The sequence below is a fragment of the Phalacrocorax aristotelis genome, chromosome 24, assembly GCF_949628215.1.
Source record: "Phalacrocorax aristotelis chromosome 24, bGulAri2.1, whole genome shotgun sequence".
Taxonomy (NCBI): Eukaryota; Metazoa; Chordata; class Aves; order Suliformes; family Phalacrocoracidae; genus Phalacrocorax; species Phalacrocorax aristotelis.
In genome coordinates this window covers 4,751,383-4,768,944 of record NC_134299.1, presented here as the reverse complement: position 1 = coordinate 4,768,944, position 17,562 = coordinate 4,751,383, and the positions used below count along the sequence as shown (strand labels likewise).

General features: G+C 43.6%; 1 protein-coding gene across 2 annotated transcripts in view; it reads right to left on the bottom strand.

The window, feature by feature from the left end:
• PPP2R2A (protein phosphatase 2 regulatory subunit Balpha) overlaps positions 1-15,416 on the bottom strand; it is a 40,394-nt gene extending 24,978 nt beyond the window's left edge. Inside the window, exons 1-2 of one of the 2 annotated variants that reach the window (XM_075117503.1) lie at positions 15,194-15,416; positions 12,746-12,820 (exon numbers count right to left, since the gene is read on the bottom strand). In XM_075117503.1, the coding sequence (XP_074973604.1) occupies positions 12,746-12,820; positions 15,194-15,200 (82 nt within the window). In that variant the 5' untranslated portion in view covers positions 15,201-15,416. Of the gene's footprint in view, positions 1-12,745; positions 12,821-13,462; positions 13,587-15,193 lie in introns of those variants that run through there. The other variant, XM_075117502.1, reaches the window with a different exon arrangement.
• Between the last annotated feature and the right edge of the window lie 2,146 nt (positions 15,417-17,562).

Here is a 17,562-nt window from a genome sequence, read left to right as displayed (position 1 = left end):
ACTTCAATGGTAAAAGGAAAACATACCTGCCTCTGCTTATGTTCATTCATGTATATTACCTCTTCCCCCTCCCCCCGCCATGCTGGAGCCAGGTGATTCATGAGTCCTTTCATCTAATTTGGATCAGTAACTATTTCTCAATTCCTGCTGACGGGCCCCCCCAAAATAAACATTCCTCACATCCCCCATAGTACCTACACTGAAGTACACAATAATAACATCAGCTAAACAGTCCCCTCAGAAGACCTTACTTTAGATCTTTTCAGGGGCTTGTTTGTGTTCCACTGGAGTACAGAGCTATTTATGGAAAAATCTCTGCTGAAATCACAGCCAGAATTTCAATAGGCTGCACAGCACAGAAAAGCTAGTGGTTAGTTTTCTGTTTGCAAATAACAATAAATTTGGAAATAACATACTGTGCTATTGTTCTGCATGTACATAACAGAAGCCTTTAGGCAGTGCCTTTCTTGATTTGTTGCTGAGAACGCTACAGACAGAGCACTGGAATATCTCGATTTTCTCTTTTTGTTGAAGCCATTCCAAAACATACACTGCAAATTCAAAATTAGTCGCAGTATTTTAGAAAAATACCATAATCTGGCAATGCCTTTCAAAATCAGCTGCTAGAATTCTGTGGCTTGGTGTGCATGTCTGTTGTAGATATAAAAAAAACAACTCCTAGAAACTATCATGCTGTTTCAGACTTTTCTCATATATTCTTTGACCAAAGCTTTTAGTTTAGGTGCAAAAGCTAAGGCCAAAATTTTCTAAGGCTTTTAATCTTCATGTGTAGAATGCAAGAAACAACTGTACCTCAGAGAAGGTGTAACGTGCTTCCTTCTACGGAAAGAAAACGAAAGCAAAAAAAAAAAATCGCTCTTACCTACCGCAAGGGAAGGGAGGGGGGGAAGGAGGGAGGGAGGCACACTCGCTAACTGAATTTCAGGCAGCTTGCCGGAGAGCACAGCGCCTGTGAAGGTCACAAGTACAACTGAAGTTTCCAGCAGAGATGAATACATAGTTCTGACTATTAAGTGATCATGGGATAAAAATTTCTGATTACTTCACTCACTATGGGCATTCACTCCTTTACCAGTTCATTTTAATACTTAAAGCATTACTTAGCAGCACCTGGAACCTGAAAAAATAGACTTCCCCTTACCAGTTGCCTCTTTTTTTCTCTTCCCCCACTTGGCAAGTATTTTCCTGTGTTTCTATTCTGGCCCAAGCATACATGCCTTAGCTTCTTAAAAAAAACTGTATTAAAGAGAGGCCATTACTAGTTTCCGGCCTGGACTTTCAGAGACTCTTAACACTCACTTCTCTAAGTGACACGAAATGGAATCTACAGACCTTGACAACTCTAAGGCAGGCGTTTATATTTATAACACATCCTAAAAACACATATATAGTGTACTAATCTGAGCAAAAAACTGACCTTCACATTTAAGTTAATTATTTTACATCTGTCACCTTCTCTATCTATAGTTTAGGACCTTTTCTCTGGATTTTGGAAGAGTTGTACAACAGCTGAAAACAAGATCAAGAGTTTTAGCAGTATGACTGTCCTGCAAGGATCTCAAAGTTCTTTGCAATAACTTCTGAAAGTTTTGGAACTTCATTTTGGAGAAGGGCACACTAGTCTTACAGACAGGGAAAACAAAGCATGGAGGAGTTAAAATGACTTAGTGACCTTCCAGATGAAACAACTCTGGACGGTCGCTTTGGCTTAGCTCCATTTCTAGTCTTCTTTTTGTCAGTCCTGTCCCCCTCCTCCCAGATAATTAAATTTAAATCTAAACTTTAAACTTGGTAAAAGAGTAGTAACTGCTGTGTAAGAAACTTGAGCCTCAGTCAAAAGACACTGGTTAGAAAGAACATGAATTGGAAGGTGCAAAATACTTGCAGTTTTACATTACATAACTGTAAAACTTCTGGAAAAAGAATTTCAACATACACATAAAGAAGCTTACAAGACCAAAGAGGACTGTGTACGCCATCTTCTCTTGACAACGACTTCAAAACAATAGCAACCAGCACAGAGGAGAGATTAAGCCAGAAGTGCTCCTACACAGGATGCAATCACTTGGTCATGTCATTTCTTCTAACAACATGTATGCTTAATAACCCTTGTGCAGGAGCCCGGAGCAACAGAACAGAGGGATGACCTAGTGGCACAGTTGTAGATGGCAGTTTAGAACATACTCCTCTGATTTTCAGAAACAGCAGAAAGATGCGAATGCTACAGAAACAAGTAGACGTCTGTTATTCTCAGGTTTGGTACATGCTTCTTCAGGCCAAATCAAGGAAAAGAATCCACAAGCTCCAGGGAACCAACAACCTGATGTGCAGAATCTCCAACTGTTTTGTTTTAGTTTAAATGCTCTCTGTCTTCCCACTGCGCTTTCCTCTCAGGCATCTAAATATTGTCAGAGACAAAATTGCCAGGCTAAGCACAGCATGCGTTCTGCTCCAGTAACAGAACTGGTATGTTACCAGCCTCCCACCAGTTTCAAGAGTGGGTTATCACTTCCAAAAGGATCCTGAGTAAAATGAAAGATCCTGGATATTTCTTGAAAACAAAAAGGAAAAAATAGTAAGATACAACTGAAAAAAAAGGCAAACAAACAAAAAAGACCCCAAACAAACCACCAAAACCAAAACCCAACCCAAACACAAACAAAAAAACAAACAGAACAAAAACAGGGAGCTGTGGTAAGAACAGACTGAGAAAAGGCACAAGGACTATATAGAAAGTTTTTAAAATTTTGGTCAAAAAGCCATTCCTGCCAGTTCCACATCCCACTAAAATATCTTCTGAATTCTTCACTATTACCTCTATAAAGCAGTGCCATTTTCCCACTGCTAGACTATATAATAAAAAGGTTTTCAGGCTTCAACTTCAATTGCTGTTTCATTGATCTTTTAGAAGGGGTGTCCTCCAACATGAGCCTCAATTCACTGAAAGTAGAGTTTTCTACCTGAAAGGCAGCCTATGAACAAGCACATATCCACTGTAAGCATGAAAAGGCTGAGGAAGAGGATGAGCAAGTTGTTCACAATGCCAACGTTTACCATGTTGCCTTAACAACATTATTATATCTCCAAGAGAAGCGATCCATCCATTCATCTCTCAAAGCTCCTGTCCTGTTCCTGGAGCACCACTACCTATCCCAACACAGGCACCTGTTACAGTTTGACAGACCAGTCTGCGGAAGCTAAAACTCAGGATAAAATTAAGCTGATGGCAATTAAACCAAACCGTGACATTTTCGTTCAGGTCGGTTTCCCAAAGCCATCACTCTGCAGCTAAGTGAACACCTGTGTCGGCTCAAAGCAGAAACTCTAAAGGTGTAAGGAAGGACCATCTCTTTCAGAAGCAGCAGCTACTTGAAGTGACAATGAACTTACAGGCAAGTCAGGAAGCAATCTGAATTCTAATTCCTCTTTCCATACCAAGGCCACATTTCACTCCAAAACAAACTGAACACGGCAATTATTAAAAGATAATCCCAGTTTGGGGTTTATTATCTCCAATATTTCTATAAATGTATCCTTATACAACGCATCAAGAAGAGCACCTGAGAAGTTAGGGGTTTGTCATGTAATTCCATTGGAAAAAGAGTCCAGGAGGAACTCTCAGTGTCTTTGAGAATTATTATATATTTATGAGAGTTGAAGCTGAAGATTTATTTAGGTGGGGTAGCTCTTGTCTGCTGGACCAATTAACTTAAAATTTTAAGTAATTTTAAGAAAAAAAAAAGTCCTCAGCCTACATTTATAAGCACTCTACAAACACACGTAGGTCCTAACGTCTGCCAATCATCTTCTAACCTGCCACTGCCAGGAGAAACGCCAGCTGAAATCACTACTTTTAAGAATCGAAGAATGCTCCCCGGGAATACTTCTTCTATTCGCCAGGGAAGAAGGAAAATACACCTACTAGCATTTAGCAGACAAGAATATATTAGAAATTAGTCCAAATTTTAAATAAGCAGCTATAGTCTGAAGTCTCAATTATCTTAACTGTTCCTGAATATATGCAATTATCTTTTTCTCAACTTCTCAGAAACAGAGAGTGCCAACTCTGTGTATTTGGAGATCACGTTATTCCCAGAGCATTAATTTCAGAACTGCAATTGAAAATGCAAAGGGAAATATTTCCACACAAAATGCATTCTATATACCTGGGAAATCAATCTTTCTTACAACACAACTCTTTTAAACACTCTTTTCCTGACCCTAAAATTTTCTTCCAAAATTAGATGCAAGCATAAACGCCTAAGGGGTTTAAATGTGACCTAAATAGGCTGGTTTTCTTAACGGTACGATCACTTGCGGATCGCTGAGAAGAAAATACATTGCTATAAAGAATGCCTGACCAAATTAATAATTTCTCCTCCAGTGTTTAACAAAAGCATGGCAAGTTAGAAGAGAGCAGCTCGCCAACACTTCTGTTTCTGTAACCGAAGTACAGTCATGCACGGAAGCCTCAAATAATTGTTTTGAGTAATATCGACTCACAGAAGCAACACCCTACCTGATGTCTCATTAGCCAGCATCTTAATTTTAAAGGCACATGTAACAAACCAAGACCTTCCAGTCACAGATAAGAACAAGACGAGACCACCACCATGTAACGCTACCTGGGGCCCGGAGCAATCTCCTAAAGCAGTCCTGTTTGGGGAGCCAGAAAGCGAGCAACAGGATGTCCAAAGGGAGTCCTGCTGTACTGAGTCATTGGCAAGTGCACACACACAAGTATCAACGCTTCACCTCTTAAGGCAAGACACCTTTTTAGGCTTCCCCCATTTTCAGGAAGGGTCAGCATAAAGGAATGACAACTTCTATTTTCTATTCTTTTCTACTTCAGATTACTTGCATCCTAACCCTAGGAAAGGAGCATTTAGCTAGTGCATGCTTTAAGAGCATAACTTAGCTATAAAGCAGTGTAACAAAGCTACAATTCCATATATTGCACTCAAGAAATGTAGAAAACTGTCCAGATGTAAATATTTTTACTGTAAGACCCACTGCTGCTTCTTGAAAGAGATTATTCTAAATTGGTTTGGATCAAGTATCATACTTCCTGTATTTCTCTCCTTTTATTTTCATAGAAACATGGTAACTCTTGTCTCTATTCACATTCACAAGACAAGTGCCTGCCTATGCCAGGACTCTTCATTTGTTTCAATCATTTACATGTCAAGCTTTTTTTTTTTTTTTTAAGGGTAAACCTCAGTTTCACATAATTACAGAACACTGACTTAGTCTGAAAAACTCTTTGCTCCATACTAAAAATCTGCGGACATAGTTACGGTACTGCATATTGCAGAGCATTGAAAAATATGAAAAAAAAAAAAAAAGGGTCTGTAAAACACCCCTAAGGCAGTTATAAAAGCATCTTATCCTCAGGAAATTGCTTTGGGAGCACAGTGTTTCCTAAAGAGGAAAGAACAAATGGTAGCCTTAATTTGGTACCATCAGTAATTGATGTTTTTGCTACAGGAGGTACAGTACAGTACGTAGCAGATTTAATTGGATGCACACTTAAACAGCATCTAAACCAAAGAAAACCTAATTCTGTAGCATCTAAAGGCGAGACAATACATTAGGTGAAGTCAAAACCCCAAACAAGGGATCAATTTTTCAAATCATATTAAGAGCGATAAAGACACGATAAGAGAAGATTATCATTTGTCAGATTATCTTTTTAAAGTGCTTTACAGTAAAGCACTCAGTAAGTAATCCATCTCCCAATTAAGTGGTATTCTTTTCTAGAACTTCCAAGAAACTAAACTGTCCTGCTATTAACACAGCTCTTTCTACCACCAGAGCTGGTAACAACGCCAAACAAATGCCATTTCCACATACTGCTTGCGCGGACACCGAAGGAAGAAAACCTATTCCATGTATACTAGTTTTGCGGCACAAAAACGTCAAAAAGATTATTTGTAACATAGTGATAAATGACATCATGCCTGCGTCCCTACGTGTGTTTGCACATGCATACGCGATTTCTACTTTCAAAAAATCTCGAGCCATCACACCGCACGGTGCTTTGACAACTGGCTTATACCTACCCAGATCTGTGCCACTACCGAATGAGGTAGCACTGCCTTCTCTGCCTGCCTGCAGGCACAGGTTTTCATCACCCCTTTTTTACACCTCTAGTGTTTGCACATCCACACAGCCTTAAATTCAGTGATCTGATTCCACCACAATGTAACCCAGAAAAAATCTACAGGTCCATTTGTTTTCAATAGCAGCACAGACCTGGCCCCACTTCAGCCTTTGCATCTAAAAGATGATGATCGCCAGTGATGCCAGATCTCTGTCAAGCATTCGTGCGCCATAGCAAAGCCCCCACTCTTATTTGGCCAGTATTTTAGTTCCATCTCTTAAGATTACCGTTACAGTATTAGTAGAAGGTATATTCTATTGCTGACCTTCAGACAGCACACATTCAAAGTATGTATCTTTAACAGCAAAGGTTTAAAGTCCTTTTTATTTCACCATTTGTAGCAGCATAGCACTTCAGAGATCACAGTCTTGTCTTGACTGTACATAATGTCCTACAGAGACCAACCCTCTTCCAGAGTTCCTCATGTTTCTTTGAGCCACTTGATCACTCTCCACACTACGCTGGCACAAGCGCACGCAGAGCGCCGAGAACCAGATCAGGGTTCAATTCAGCTGAAAATTCCAGTCAAAACCACAATTTTAAGTATTTTTCAGCTGGATCAGCTTCCCAAACAAGTTCATTGTGCAGTTACATGAACACTTGTGCCAGCAAAGTGGGAAGGAGTGCCTCTTTAAGCAGAAATGCTGCCAAACATGTAGCCATGGCCTAAATAGGCAAGTCAGAAGAGAACAGAAAGTAGGGGAGGGAAAAAAAAGAGGGGGAAAAAAAAAGGGCAGACAGTACAGCTAGGATCATGCAGCTCTTAACTCTTGCTTCAGCATTGCATCCACCAGGGGTTTTATTCTTCATTTTAGTTCTTCCAAAACACATTCTATGAAGCTGCAGCTACCACAGAAACCCATTTCTAGGGTAGAAATACCCAAACCAGAAACGTTTAGGTAGCACCTTTAAAATTAAAAGCGATGAGGTTTCACAAAGCCGATTAAGAGTTGTAATCCACCAGGACTGCCACCGATAGCCAAGTTGCATTCATTTGTACTACTGGAGTCTGGCAGCTTGATCACTATAACCACCGTATTTATGACACAAAAAGCCCACTCCTTTTCCAAGTAATATTTAATTTAAGCCAAAAAGTTTCCTAGAACAGCAAAGCATGACAGTAGTAACAGAACAACACTGGCCAGCATGACTGACAAGCTGAAGTGGCCCAGCTACCAAACCCATGTCAAGAGAGAGCACTGAATAACTTCTAGGGAGCTAAACAGCCACCTCCTGTTTAGCTGTTTGCTAAATGCTCTTTGTTTGGGGAACTTCATACTTCAAATGCATGCTTTAGTCAATCTAGACCAGCAGTTCCTAGAACACAGTAGCCTATTTCTCTCTCTAGATACAGACAGTCATTCTACAAATGGCTGATGATAAAAGAGCTAAAATACAGAAGCAGACTTGGGAATACAGAACAGGACTGTAACCATGGGTCGTCTTATTTATCTACAGCAAATTTCAAACCACCCCTTAAAAACAAACCTATTACCGCTCCTTGCCCCTTCTAACTGATATTACCTTAGGAGCGTACAGAACATAACCACAGCCCTCAAAAACCCAAATTAAGCTCCCTCCTACAACTACACCCAATCTTGCTTCAGCAGTATTATCACAACCTCTCATGCTTTTGCTAGTCTTCTCGGAGAATTTTTCCTCCCCTCCTATTCCATCAACTCCCATTAAAAAAGCCCATCAGTGACTTCTATAATAAAGCCATTGTTTCTCTTCTGTGACCCCTGCCCACAAACACAGCTCGGCAGAAGCCCTTCTTCCCCACGGATCCTGGCAATATCCGTCCCCCTACAAGGTACAGGCCCCTCCTCGCCGGCTGCTGATGAGCCTACAGAGGGGATGCGCCACCAGGAGCAGCAGCCTGGCAGGACGGAGCTAACCAACTTTCTGAAGGAGGCTCGGCAGCTCTAACCAGCTGTTTCAGATACACGTTACTCAAAGAGAAAGCTTTCTGGTAAGGCAAGAGAAGGTGGTGAGCTCCAGATGGCGGTAAAATGCTTTTTACAGCAGTCCTCGTTCCTGGCTTCAATACTCCTTACTCCGAGATAACTATTTTTGTGCATTGGAGACAAACTACCATTACTGGAACAACAGTTCCCATAGCTGCTCTGCAATTTTGATGTCCGCCAAAAATAAACATGAAACCACACTTGAAAGATACAACATACCTAGAATCAAATACAGAAAGCATTCCCTCAACAAGCGAAAAGTCAAATCTTGTTTACATCTCTGACCACACACACGAGCTGGCTAGGGATAGAAACGTAAGAGTCTTCATCTGTTCATCATCTGCACAAACTGAAACAGACTACAGCAATGTTTTGGCTATAAAAGAGGAAACATGAAACAAGCCATAGATCATTAACAAAGCAGCACTGAACAGTTAAGCATCAGACCTGAAAATTAAGTCAGTAATCAGCACCCGCAGCAGATATTCCCATACTTCATTCAGAGACAATTCAGGCATGAGATAGTTAACTTGTCAAAGATGAGCAGTAACCACTCAGGGTTAAAGCTTAGGACTTAAGTTCCTGGCTTCCAGCCTTGGAGGCAGACTATCAGACTTCTACATATCTTTGTATTACAATTGAAAGAACATTTAGATACTGCAGCTTGACTCTTTTCCTTCTGCCAAGTAATTAAACAAATTTGACATAATTTGTTCTGAAATACGAACTCATTCCATTAAGCAAGTGTCTAGTTTTCAGAGACAGTTTAAACTCTCAATGCTTAGTTGCTTCCAACTGGAGCTGCCATTTTGCCACATCTTGGAGAACATAAGAGCAGAAGGGTAAAAACAAGTCCCAAAACATCAAAACTGCTGCAGAAAATCTTTATAATCCTTTTCTACAATCATTCCCATAAGGGAAACTTCCACTACCAAAACATGGTAATGTCTGCTCTCGAGTATTTCTGGACAGTTAAGTCTTACCTGCACTGAAACAGTAATGGCACGGAAGAACAAAGTCCATGCATTACAGATGCTTTTGATAACCTGATCATTGAACTTATCGAGGACAATGACTCTGTTCTCCACTGGAGAAGTTCTGCCTAATCTGATGCCCTGGCTCTCGATTCTCCAGAGTACGCAGAACAAGCTGAGCACAGGCACATTGCAAGGACTGGGCACAAGCAAGACAAATGTAAAATTAAGAAGGGAGGAAAACTTCTGTTGAGCAAAGAATCAGCTACTTCAGAAACAGGCAGCAAAGCCACAACACCCCTGCCCTGATGCAATGGGCTGCTAAAAAAAAAGGGGGGGGGGGGGGGGGCGAAATCACAAAAAGGCACACTTTTGGCAAAAGTTAAAATTAAGGACCCAATTATAGTGAGGCTGACACTCAGATTTCAATTTATATCCCAATTTCTGCGCTTAACTTTGTGATCTGATAGGGCCAGGCCACAGCTTATAACTTACACACACAGAGAAGAGAGGTGAGTTCTCTGCTCCTCACACATCCACATTCCTCAAGCTGGAAAAGCTTTGCCGCAGCAGGATGGCGCAGGCAGGCCCCAGACAAAGTCACTGCCATCTTCTCTCCTCAGGCTTTACTAACAGCTTTCCCCCTTCTCTCCCTTCCACCCTCATTAGCTCTAAAAGAAACACTGTCACATCCATCTATCACACTGTGCTTAGAAAGCCAGAAAATTAAAAACTGTATGTATCAGAGTTCATGTTTCAGCCATCAAAGCCACCAAATATTGACTTTGTAATAGGCAGCCATTCTAGCCTAAGTATCTAAAGAATTGTAGTTTATACATATTACGTGAAGGTTACGAGGTCAGACCTGACCTCAAATCTACCGGAAGCTACATACTAGCGCTCTCAGCAAGCTTTTTAAAGTTGCTGCCACTATTACTGTATTAAAAGCATTATTCTCCATTGGCCTGTTTTACAGGCAACACTGTAGAGACACCACTGATTTTGCATTCTCCTGATTAATGCCATTAAATAGATGCCATTTTCTCGGTCACCGTTTCTGTTAGTTTAGTTTAAGCTAGCTTTCCATTCTAAAGGTTGCAGCTTCCAACAGGAAGAAAACAGAAAGTGAAACCTCCCATTTCTTTCAGGTTTCTTTTCTTCATTTTTAGTGAAGTTTCAGTATTCCGCAACAAAAGTTAGTTTTAAAATCTGAGCTCTAAAGCCATTCAAAAAACATAAATCCACGCCCCAGGTACTACCACGCACAAATTGGCACTGTCCTCAGACCCAGACACGATTAGAGCCCAGACTTCTTAGCTTGCAGACCACAGCTGTTAAACAATCATTTAAGTTTCAGACAGCAAGATTTTCTTTAGCTTTCAGCATGGTGCTTGCCACAAGAAAGCAGACAGAAAGGCTGGGGGAGAAAAAAAGCTCCTCAGACTAGACTTAGAGCCACTGTCAGCTTGTCCTTGGGCATCCTGAAGGAGGACCAGAAGCACGCAAAGCTGCCGTTCCAATTTTTGCGACAACCACATATGGTTCCGCTTCATTAAAGTGAACCTTAAAGCCAGAAATATAGCCAATAAAAGGGAAAATGTGACCAGCTTGGTACATTATTAACCCTTCCAACAGATTTAACAGGGAGACATTACGAAGTATAAGCATGACTCAAAGGGTCGCATAGATACTAAACTTGCACTTTGATTAGGCAGCTGGCTTTCAAAAATTTCCAGCGTGAATTGTGGAAGCCCAATATAAGGGAAGGAGAGAGAATTTCAGCTCAAAGTCACTTCAACCAAGTGTAGTACCAACCCTCGGACCTCACTCCAGGATCTGGGCATTCACATTTCAGCATGTCTAGGAGTATATCGAAGCTCTGTGGTTTGTACCTTCAGACTCATCCTAAGCCAGTTAGAGCAGACAACAAACCAAGCTTCTCTTTGCTCTTTGGGTCACAAAATCAGAAGGCTACATCTTCCATAAAATCAAAAAAGGACGTTCTTACAAGTTTTTGGAAACCATCCTGACTGGCTTGCTGAAACCGAGGCTCCTTAATTCCCTTACAGTGACGGCTTCCCTCAGCTCCACCCACTGCGACTCCAGCAACGCACAGTACGGCTGCTAACCTGTCAGGAAGCGCGAGGCTAGCAAGGCACCTTTCGTAACGTGAAGTACAATACTTCAGGGCAGCTAAGGAAGTTAAGGACAGGCTATTTCCTGATTTCTGTGTTTCCAGATCCCCGTAAAAGCCACTTCACCATATATACTAAGCTCATTACTGTTATATGCATGTCAACATGTCTATTTTAATGAAGAATTATTTGCAGGCGCTTGCCCCGCAACCACAACTTCTTCAGTATTTGTACTTAATTAAGGACGTAGTTTGATATGTAATTAAAATAAAGGTTATAGAAGTCTGCTGGGAAAAAGCTAGACTACACTTAACAGTAGTTTTGAGTTCAAGCTTTAAAAATATACTTCCTGAAGAATTTAAAATGTAACTTTAAAAAAAATTGTTACAGCTTTCTTGTTTCCAAAAGCCATTTTTCAGCTTGTACATGACAGGAGTCTTTGAAAGCACATTGTTTGCCACATGCTGCAGCTAATAAATAAAAACAAGTCACTTATGTTTATACTGATTTTTTTGGCCTTTGGAAGTTAATTTGAGCCACACGTCAAATGGGGAAGTAATGGAAACAGTAGCTACTGCTTTTCTAAATACAACATTAATCTTACTTGTAAGTCAGAGCATTCAAGATACATAATAAGAAGAAAAAACCCTGAGAAATACACAAGCGACAAGGCCAACTGCTTGCAACGAAAAATTTTAACTCATGATCTTACACGCTGTGTTGTACAAACAGGACTTTATGGCCAAAAAATTAATAATTCCGTAGGACTTTCCCCAAAAAAGAGAGCAGAAGAGACCTTGCTCTCCAGCACAGCCATCGAGCAGCACAGAGGAAGTACGATTCCTCTAAAGAGCCCCAATCCAAGTAAAAAAATAAACAAGTCCATTTTTTGCAGTCACAATCAGAGGCAGACATCTTAGTACAGGGTGACTTCTGTCACTGCCAGCTTAGGGAAGTTTTAGGCAATTTCCAGTATTATTTCAAACACAAACCCCTCTTTACTTAAGAGGTAAGCATGCACAAATATTCAGATTTCTTCCTCTTCTGGTTAATAGAGGCTGGAGAGATTGGGAAAATTACTTGATCTTTATCTAGTGCTTAGATCTTCAAAGAGTACAAACATTAATTAATTCTCACAACACCTCCCAGTGGAATGCAAGTATCACATTCCCCATTTTGCACATGAGGAAAGAAACACAAATCAAAAGCTGAGTGACGGGAAACTCGAATAATCTTTGAAAACAATTCCAGCAAAATATTTAAGAAGCCTGAATCCCAACCCTTCTTAATAGTGCGTGGAACAGTACTCTCAAACCGTAGTTCAGTCCTGAATCTGGGTATCCGAATGCCCATCAGATGCCTATCTGCTTCGCCCAAGTTGCGTACAGCAACTCCGAGATGTTTTAGTACAGCTGCGTTCGCACCCCCCTCCTAAAGGAGTGCTTAAAAAGTCAGAAAACATTCAGTAAAAAATAGTCTTCTTACCTTCTGCTACATCATCATCTACAGCGCCTTTCACCTGAGAAAAACACCACTGAATGTCATTTCCTCCTCCAGCTCCTAAAAAACACAAGCAAAAGAAAATGAGGACCCCCCCCAGCAACAAAGAGCACACAATAGTCACCAGCTGAAAATTTCAGACAACACCGTCCACGCCCACTTCCTCAGCAAGGCACAACTGCAAATCGCCCCTCCCCACCTTTTTCCTTTACAGATATTGTTTTTGTCATGAGCCGTTTGCCAGCGCTCAACACCACCTTTGTCAAAAACAGCCGAAGCACAAGCAGCAAGAGCGAGAAAAGCCTCCATCGCCCAAAGCTCGCCCGCCGGACGAGGGAACAGGGCCAGCGCTAACTTCAACGGCGCGTTTCGAACGCGGGCGCGTGAACATCTTAGTTCACAAAGCTTCTTCCTGCTCTAGACATGAGAGCCCCCCACAAACGCACACAAACAGCGACTGTCCGAAAACGCCGTACATTTTTGGAAAATTTCAATCTTCCGTTCCGTATAAGCCAAGCCCGCTACTCACTTCCTCCTTCTACAATAACACTGAACTGAACCTACACACTAAAGGCTAAAGAAAAAGAATTTTACCACAATTATAGAGTCTCTCCGCAGAAGTAACGAGAGCAAATATCAGCCTTTAAAAAAAGCAGCAAATCCGAGCAGAAAAGCAAACAAGCAGTTAACAAGTTCTACTACCATAGAAAACGGATCGAAGAGAAAACTTCAGGAACATTACTGCCTCAGCGGAAGGCAGTGATTCATTTGAACCCTGCGACCAAAACACACACAAAAAATCACCACCCATTTCTTTTGCATTTCATTCTGAGCAAATCACCGCGGGGCTCAGTACATACAGGAAGGGACTGAAATGGGCTTGCCTGTTTTTTTTTTTTTTTTTAATTGAAAGCCACTGTCAAAATGGAACTTTTCCTCAGCACAATTCAAACGGGCTGAGCAACAGATGGCATTTGCACATTAATCCAGAGGTCTGTTATCACTTCTGGAGTAACAACGACTACAGGACTTTTCCCTCTTCCACCTAAGTTAAGTGGGGGGAAAAGGTCAAAGACATGGAAACCAGAAGCCCCAAAATAATCTTTCCAAAAAGAGACCAAGCGCCTCAGAACACACTCAGAGTCCAGCCTGCATTTTTCACTTGTCTTAATCTCTTTTCTGAAGGGTATCAGACACGCACCTGACAAGGTGAAGGCAGGTACGAGCACCCCCCCGTGCAAGAGGTGTCCGAACGCCTTCTGCGGAGACCTTGTAAGGGTTTGCCACCCGCCTCCCTGCCAGCCCCCAAACCCCGCACACCCCCTTCCTCTCCTCTCTCCAGCCTCCATTTGTCATTTAGCAGCTGGCACCATGGAAGCGTTTAAAGGGGGCGGCTCGTAAGAAAAAAAATCACTCCTCGTCCTAACTTGAGGCTAAAATTCCATTTTTCATACAATTTACTTGAACCAAGTTGGCACTTGCCCTCCCTCCCCCCCCCGACTGAAAAAGAGGAGGGCGGAGCACGGGCGTATGGTGTAGGGGGAAAAAGCAAAGCACAAAACTAACGCAGCCTCTCACGCTTGCTCCTCCAAATGCACAGCGCTGAAAAGACAATTCGTTTGCAGAGGAGGGGAATTAATGTATTTCCAAATTAAGAAATCCCAAGGAAAAGTAAGCAGGAAGAGATACCTTATGCATGCACGCTTCTAGCCTACCGAGAGCACTTCAGGATGCAAAATGGGGAGCAGGCACAGGAAGGAATGAGAAAGAAGACCTGTATTATTTAATTACATCCTGTACCCAATTTTACTCTCATTTGCAGATGCTTGAAAGCTGCACCCTACAGAAGGGTGCAATTGTACTCTCGCCACAAGCACGTCTGCACCCCCGAACCCCTCTCCGGGCACAGCAGCACCCCTCCGCACCCCTCGCTAACTCCACCTGAGAAATAAACGCCACACAAGCACGGTTACAAATTCAAAAAGCCGGAGGAGGAGGAGGAGGAGGAGGGGGAAGGAGGGGGAAGGAGGGGGGCTAAAGACCCACCCTATCTGCAACCTCCTGCACGCTGAACTTCAAAATACACCACTTCCCCCACCGAAGCCCCTCCACCTTGCTTCTCGCATGGCTTTTTTTTTTTTTCTGCGATAAGGGAGGGAGAGGAGGGAGGGAGAGAAGAAGGGCGGGTGGGAGGAAAGCACGGCTTGCCAGAAAGAGGGGGGAGGAAAAAAAAAAAAAAGAAATAGATGAGGAAGGCGCAGGCGAGGCGGACCGGGAGCGCGGCGGGCCGGGAGAGCACCCCGGGCAGGCGGGGACCGGCAGCCCCGCCGCTCGCTCGCTCGGCAGGGCCGCTGCCGCAGCCTCACCTGCGCCCCCCCGCCCGGCGGGGGCGGCGGCAGGGGCCGGTGCCCCGCGGGGGCAGCCTCCCCTTACCTGCCATGTTGGGCTGGCGATAGCGGGCGCGGCGGGCCCGGCGGGTCGGGCGGTGCGCGGCGGTGCCGGCGGCGCCGGGCGGGGGGCGGCGGCGGGGGGCGGATGGCGGCGGATGGCGGCGGGGGTGCGGCCGGCTCCGCTCCTGGGGCTGCCCCCGCTCCGCGCCTCGCTCCGGCCCCCCCCCACAGCCTCCACTTTCAAAATGGCGCCGGCAGAGCTGGGGGTGACGTCACCCGGCGGGGGGCGGGCGGGGCGGTGCTACGGAGAGGGCGGGGCGGCGCGGAGGGTCCCTCGCTGCGCCCCGTAGGGCCGGGCTCGGCGGGGCATGGCGGGGCGGGTGCACCGCACCGTGGCCTTTCCCGGCGGCTCGTCCCCGCGGCGGAGCTTCCTCCGTGCCCCCGCCCGGCAGGATGCTCTGCGGGCTCGCCCTTTATTTCACTCCCTCACCGAATCCCCCCCCACCCCGCTTGTCGTCGCCGTTTGGTTTCGGTTTGGGTTTGCTCTTCCCCCACTTTCCTCCGCTCCCTCACTTCCTTCTGCCATTTCCTCATGCAGCAGTTCCTCGCTGTAGCCACACAACCTGTTTGATGCACGTTTTCCACCCTCTTGGCCGCTTGCCCCGACGTCTGCAGGCTCGGCCTCTGATTTCGCTAGAGAACCCAAGCGCGTCTTTGCCCTTCTCATCGCTATTCCCTGCGTACACCCAGCCGTGCTTCTGAGCCATTTTTAGCCTTCCCCCACCTTTCACACTGACAGCCAGCACCATCTACAAAGAAAAACTTCCAGCCGAGCCCAGCTTGGCACAGCTCCTGCTGGCTCGGAAAGGATGAAGGCTTCTTTTTAGCTCACGGGGTCCCCGTTAAAGTCTCAGCTGCAGTTAACGTGCAGGACTTAGGTAATTGATTCAGTACAGTCTATTTAAGATCTTGTGAAAGTCATCAGTTTCCCTTCGCAGGTGTTTGTGCAAACGTTTTCTTTCTTCTCGGGCTGGGTAGAGTTCGCTAATCCAGATTTCACTTTGAGATTCATGAGCTCATCCCGCAAACCCAGCACTGCCACAAACTCGCAATGTGCCTTGAAACAAGTCTCCTTTGCGTACGCTAATTTTGCATTTCCAGCTCAAACCCCCTAAGAGGCTGCCTTCCTTAAATGAAGGACCGTTCAACCGCTAGTGAAGCGCAGCACAAAACTCAGAACTGTGGGAATCAAACGCCTCTAAACAAACACACAAAAGCCGTCAGGCTCCAAGTGTTTGAAAGCAAACACCAGAAACCCACAACCGGCCAGGATTAGAGGCTGCTTCGCACAAACGCAGCTTTATCTTTACATCCCTGACAAAGGCTGCATGGACCAATAAAATCAGTCCTGGAAACAACAATAAAGTAACATTTGAAACAACACTCAACATGTACAGGGCGGTCGAAAGAACTGCAACTCACCTAAATTTGGGAATGTCTAGAACCAAGTATTTTGCTTTGTCCATTTTGAGAGCAATCCAAAAATCTAAAAACAAACACATTGCAGGTTTGAAAACATTCACAATCAAGACAGGCTCTTTTTGGATCCCTGCAGCATTAACACCCTTCTCTTAACAGCCAGGTCCACGTTTCCCAGAGCTCAAGAACAAACTCACTCAATTCTACAAACGTGTGGCCATGTTTAGTCAATACCAGATTCAGAATGAAAGCTGGCACTCCTCTTTTTTCAGGTTTCCTTAAAAAAAATCCTTTCCACCTTAGACAGAACTGTCCTGCAACCATTTATCAGGATAATCTGCAAAAAAAGTCCAATTCATCCATTGCCTTCTGTACAATTACCGCCGAATCTGGCCCTCGTAGTAGAAGGAGCATTGTTTCAAGAACTTCTGTTGCTAAAAAAAAAAAAGCAGAGATCTGCAATTAGCTCTGTAATATAAATTAATGAAGCTTTAGTACATACATTATAATTAAAACAAAATCCCTCTTAGAAAAGATTCAATATCACGGTGCCAGAAGGATGGATCACAATTCCAACATTTCAGGTTTTTGTTTTGAACTGAGCTGCAGAATATAATGAAGTATAATAAATAATTAACATGAAATCACAGCCAGGGTAATTAGTAAGACATCTTGGGAATCACAATCTTTGCTTGGGTGTTCACTTGCTTGTTAAGGCAGACAACACAAGTATTCACACTAGCATTAATGGTTAGTGCAAATTAGCAAGAGTGCATTTCGCAGCTCTGATCCCAAGTTTGGAAGCACATACTTGTGCCCCTTTGATTTCACAGGAGTTTAAGCATTTGTTCAGGTGCTCTGGAGAGATAGTAGCTGTATTATATCAAATTTATACATAACCACCGACAGCACGAAGCTTTAATGAACGTGTAT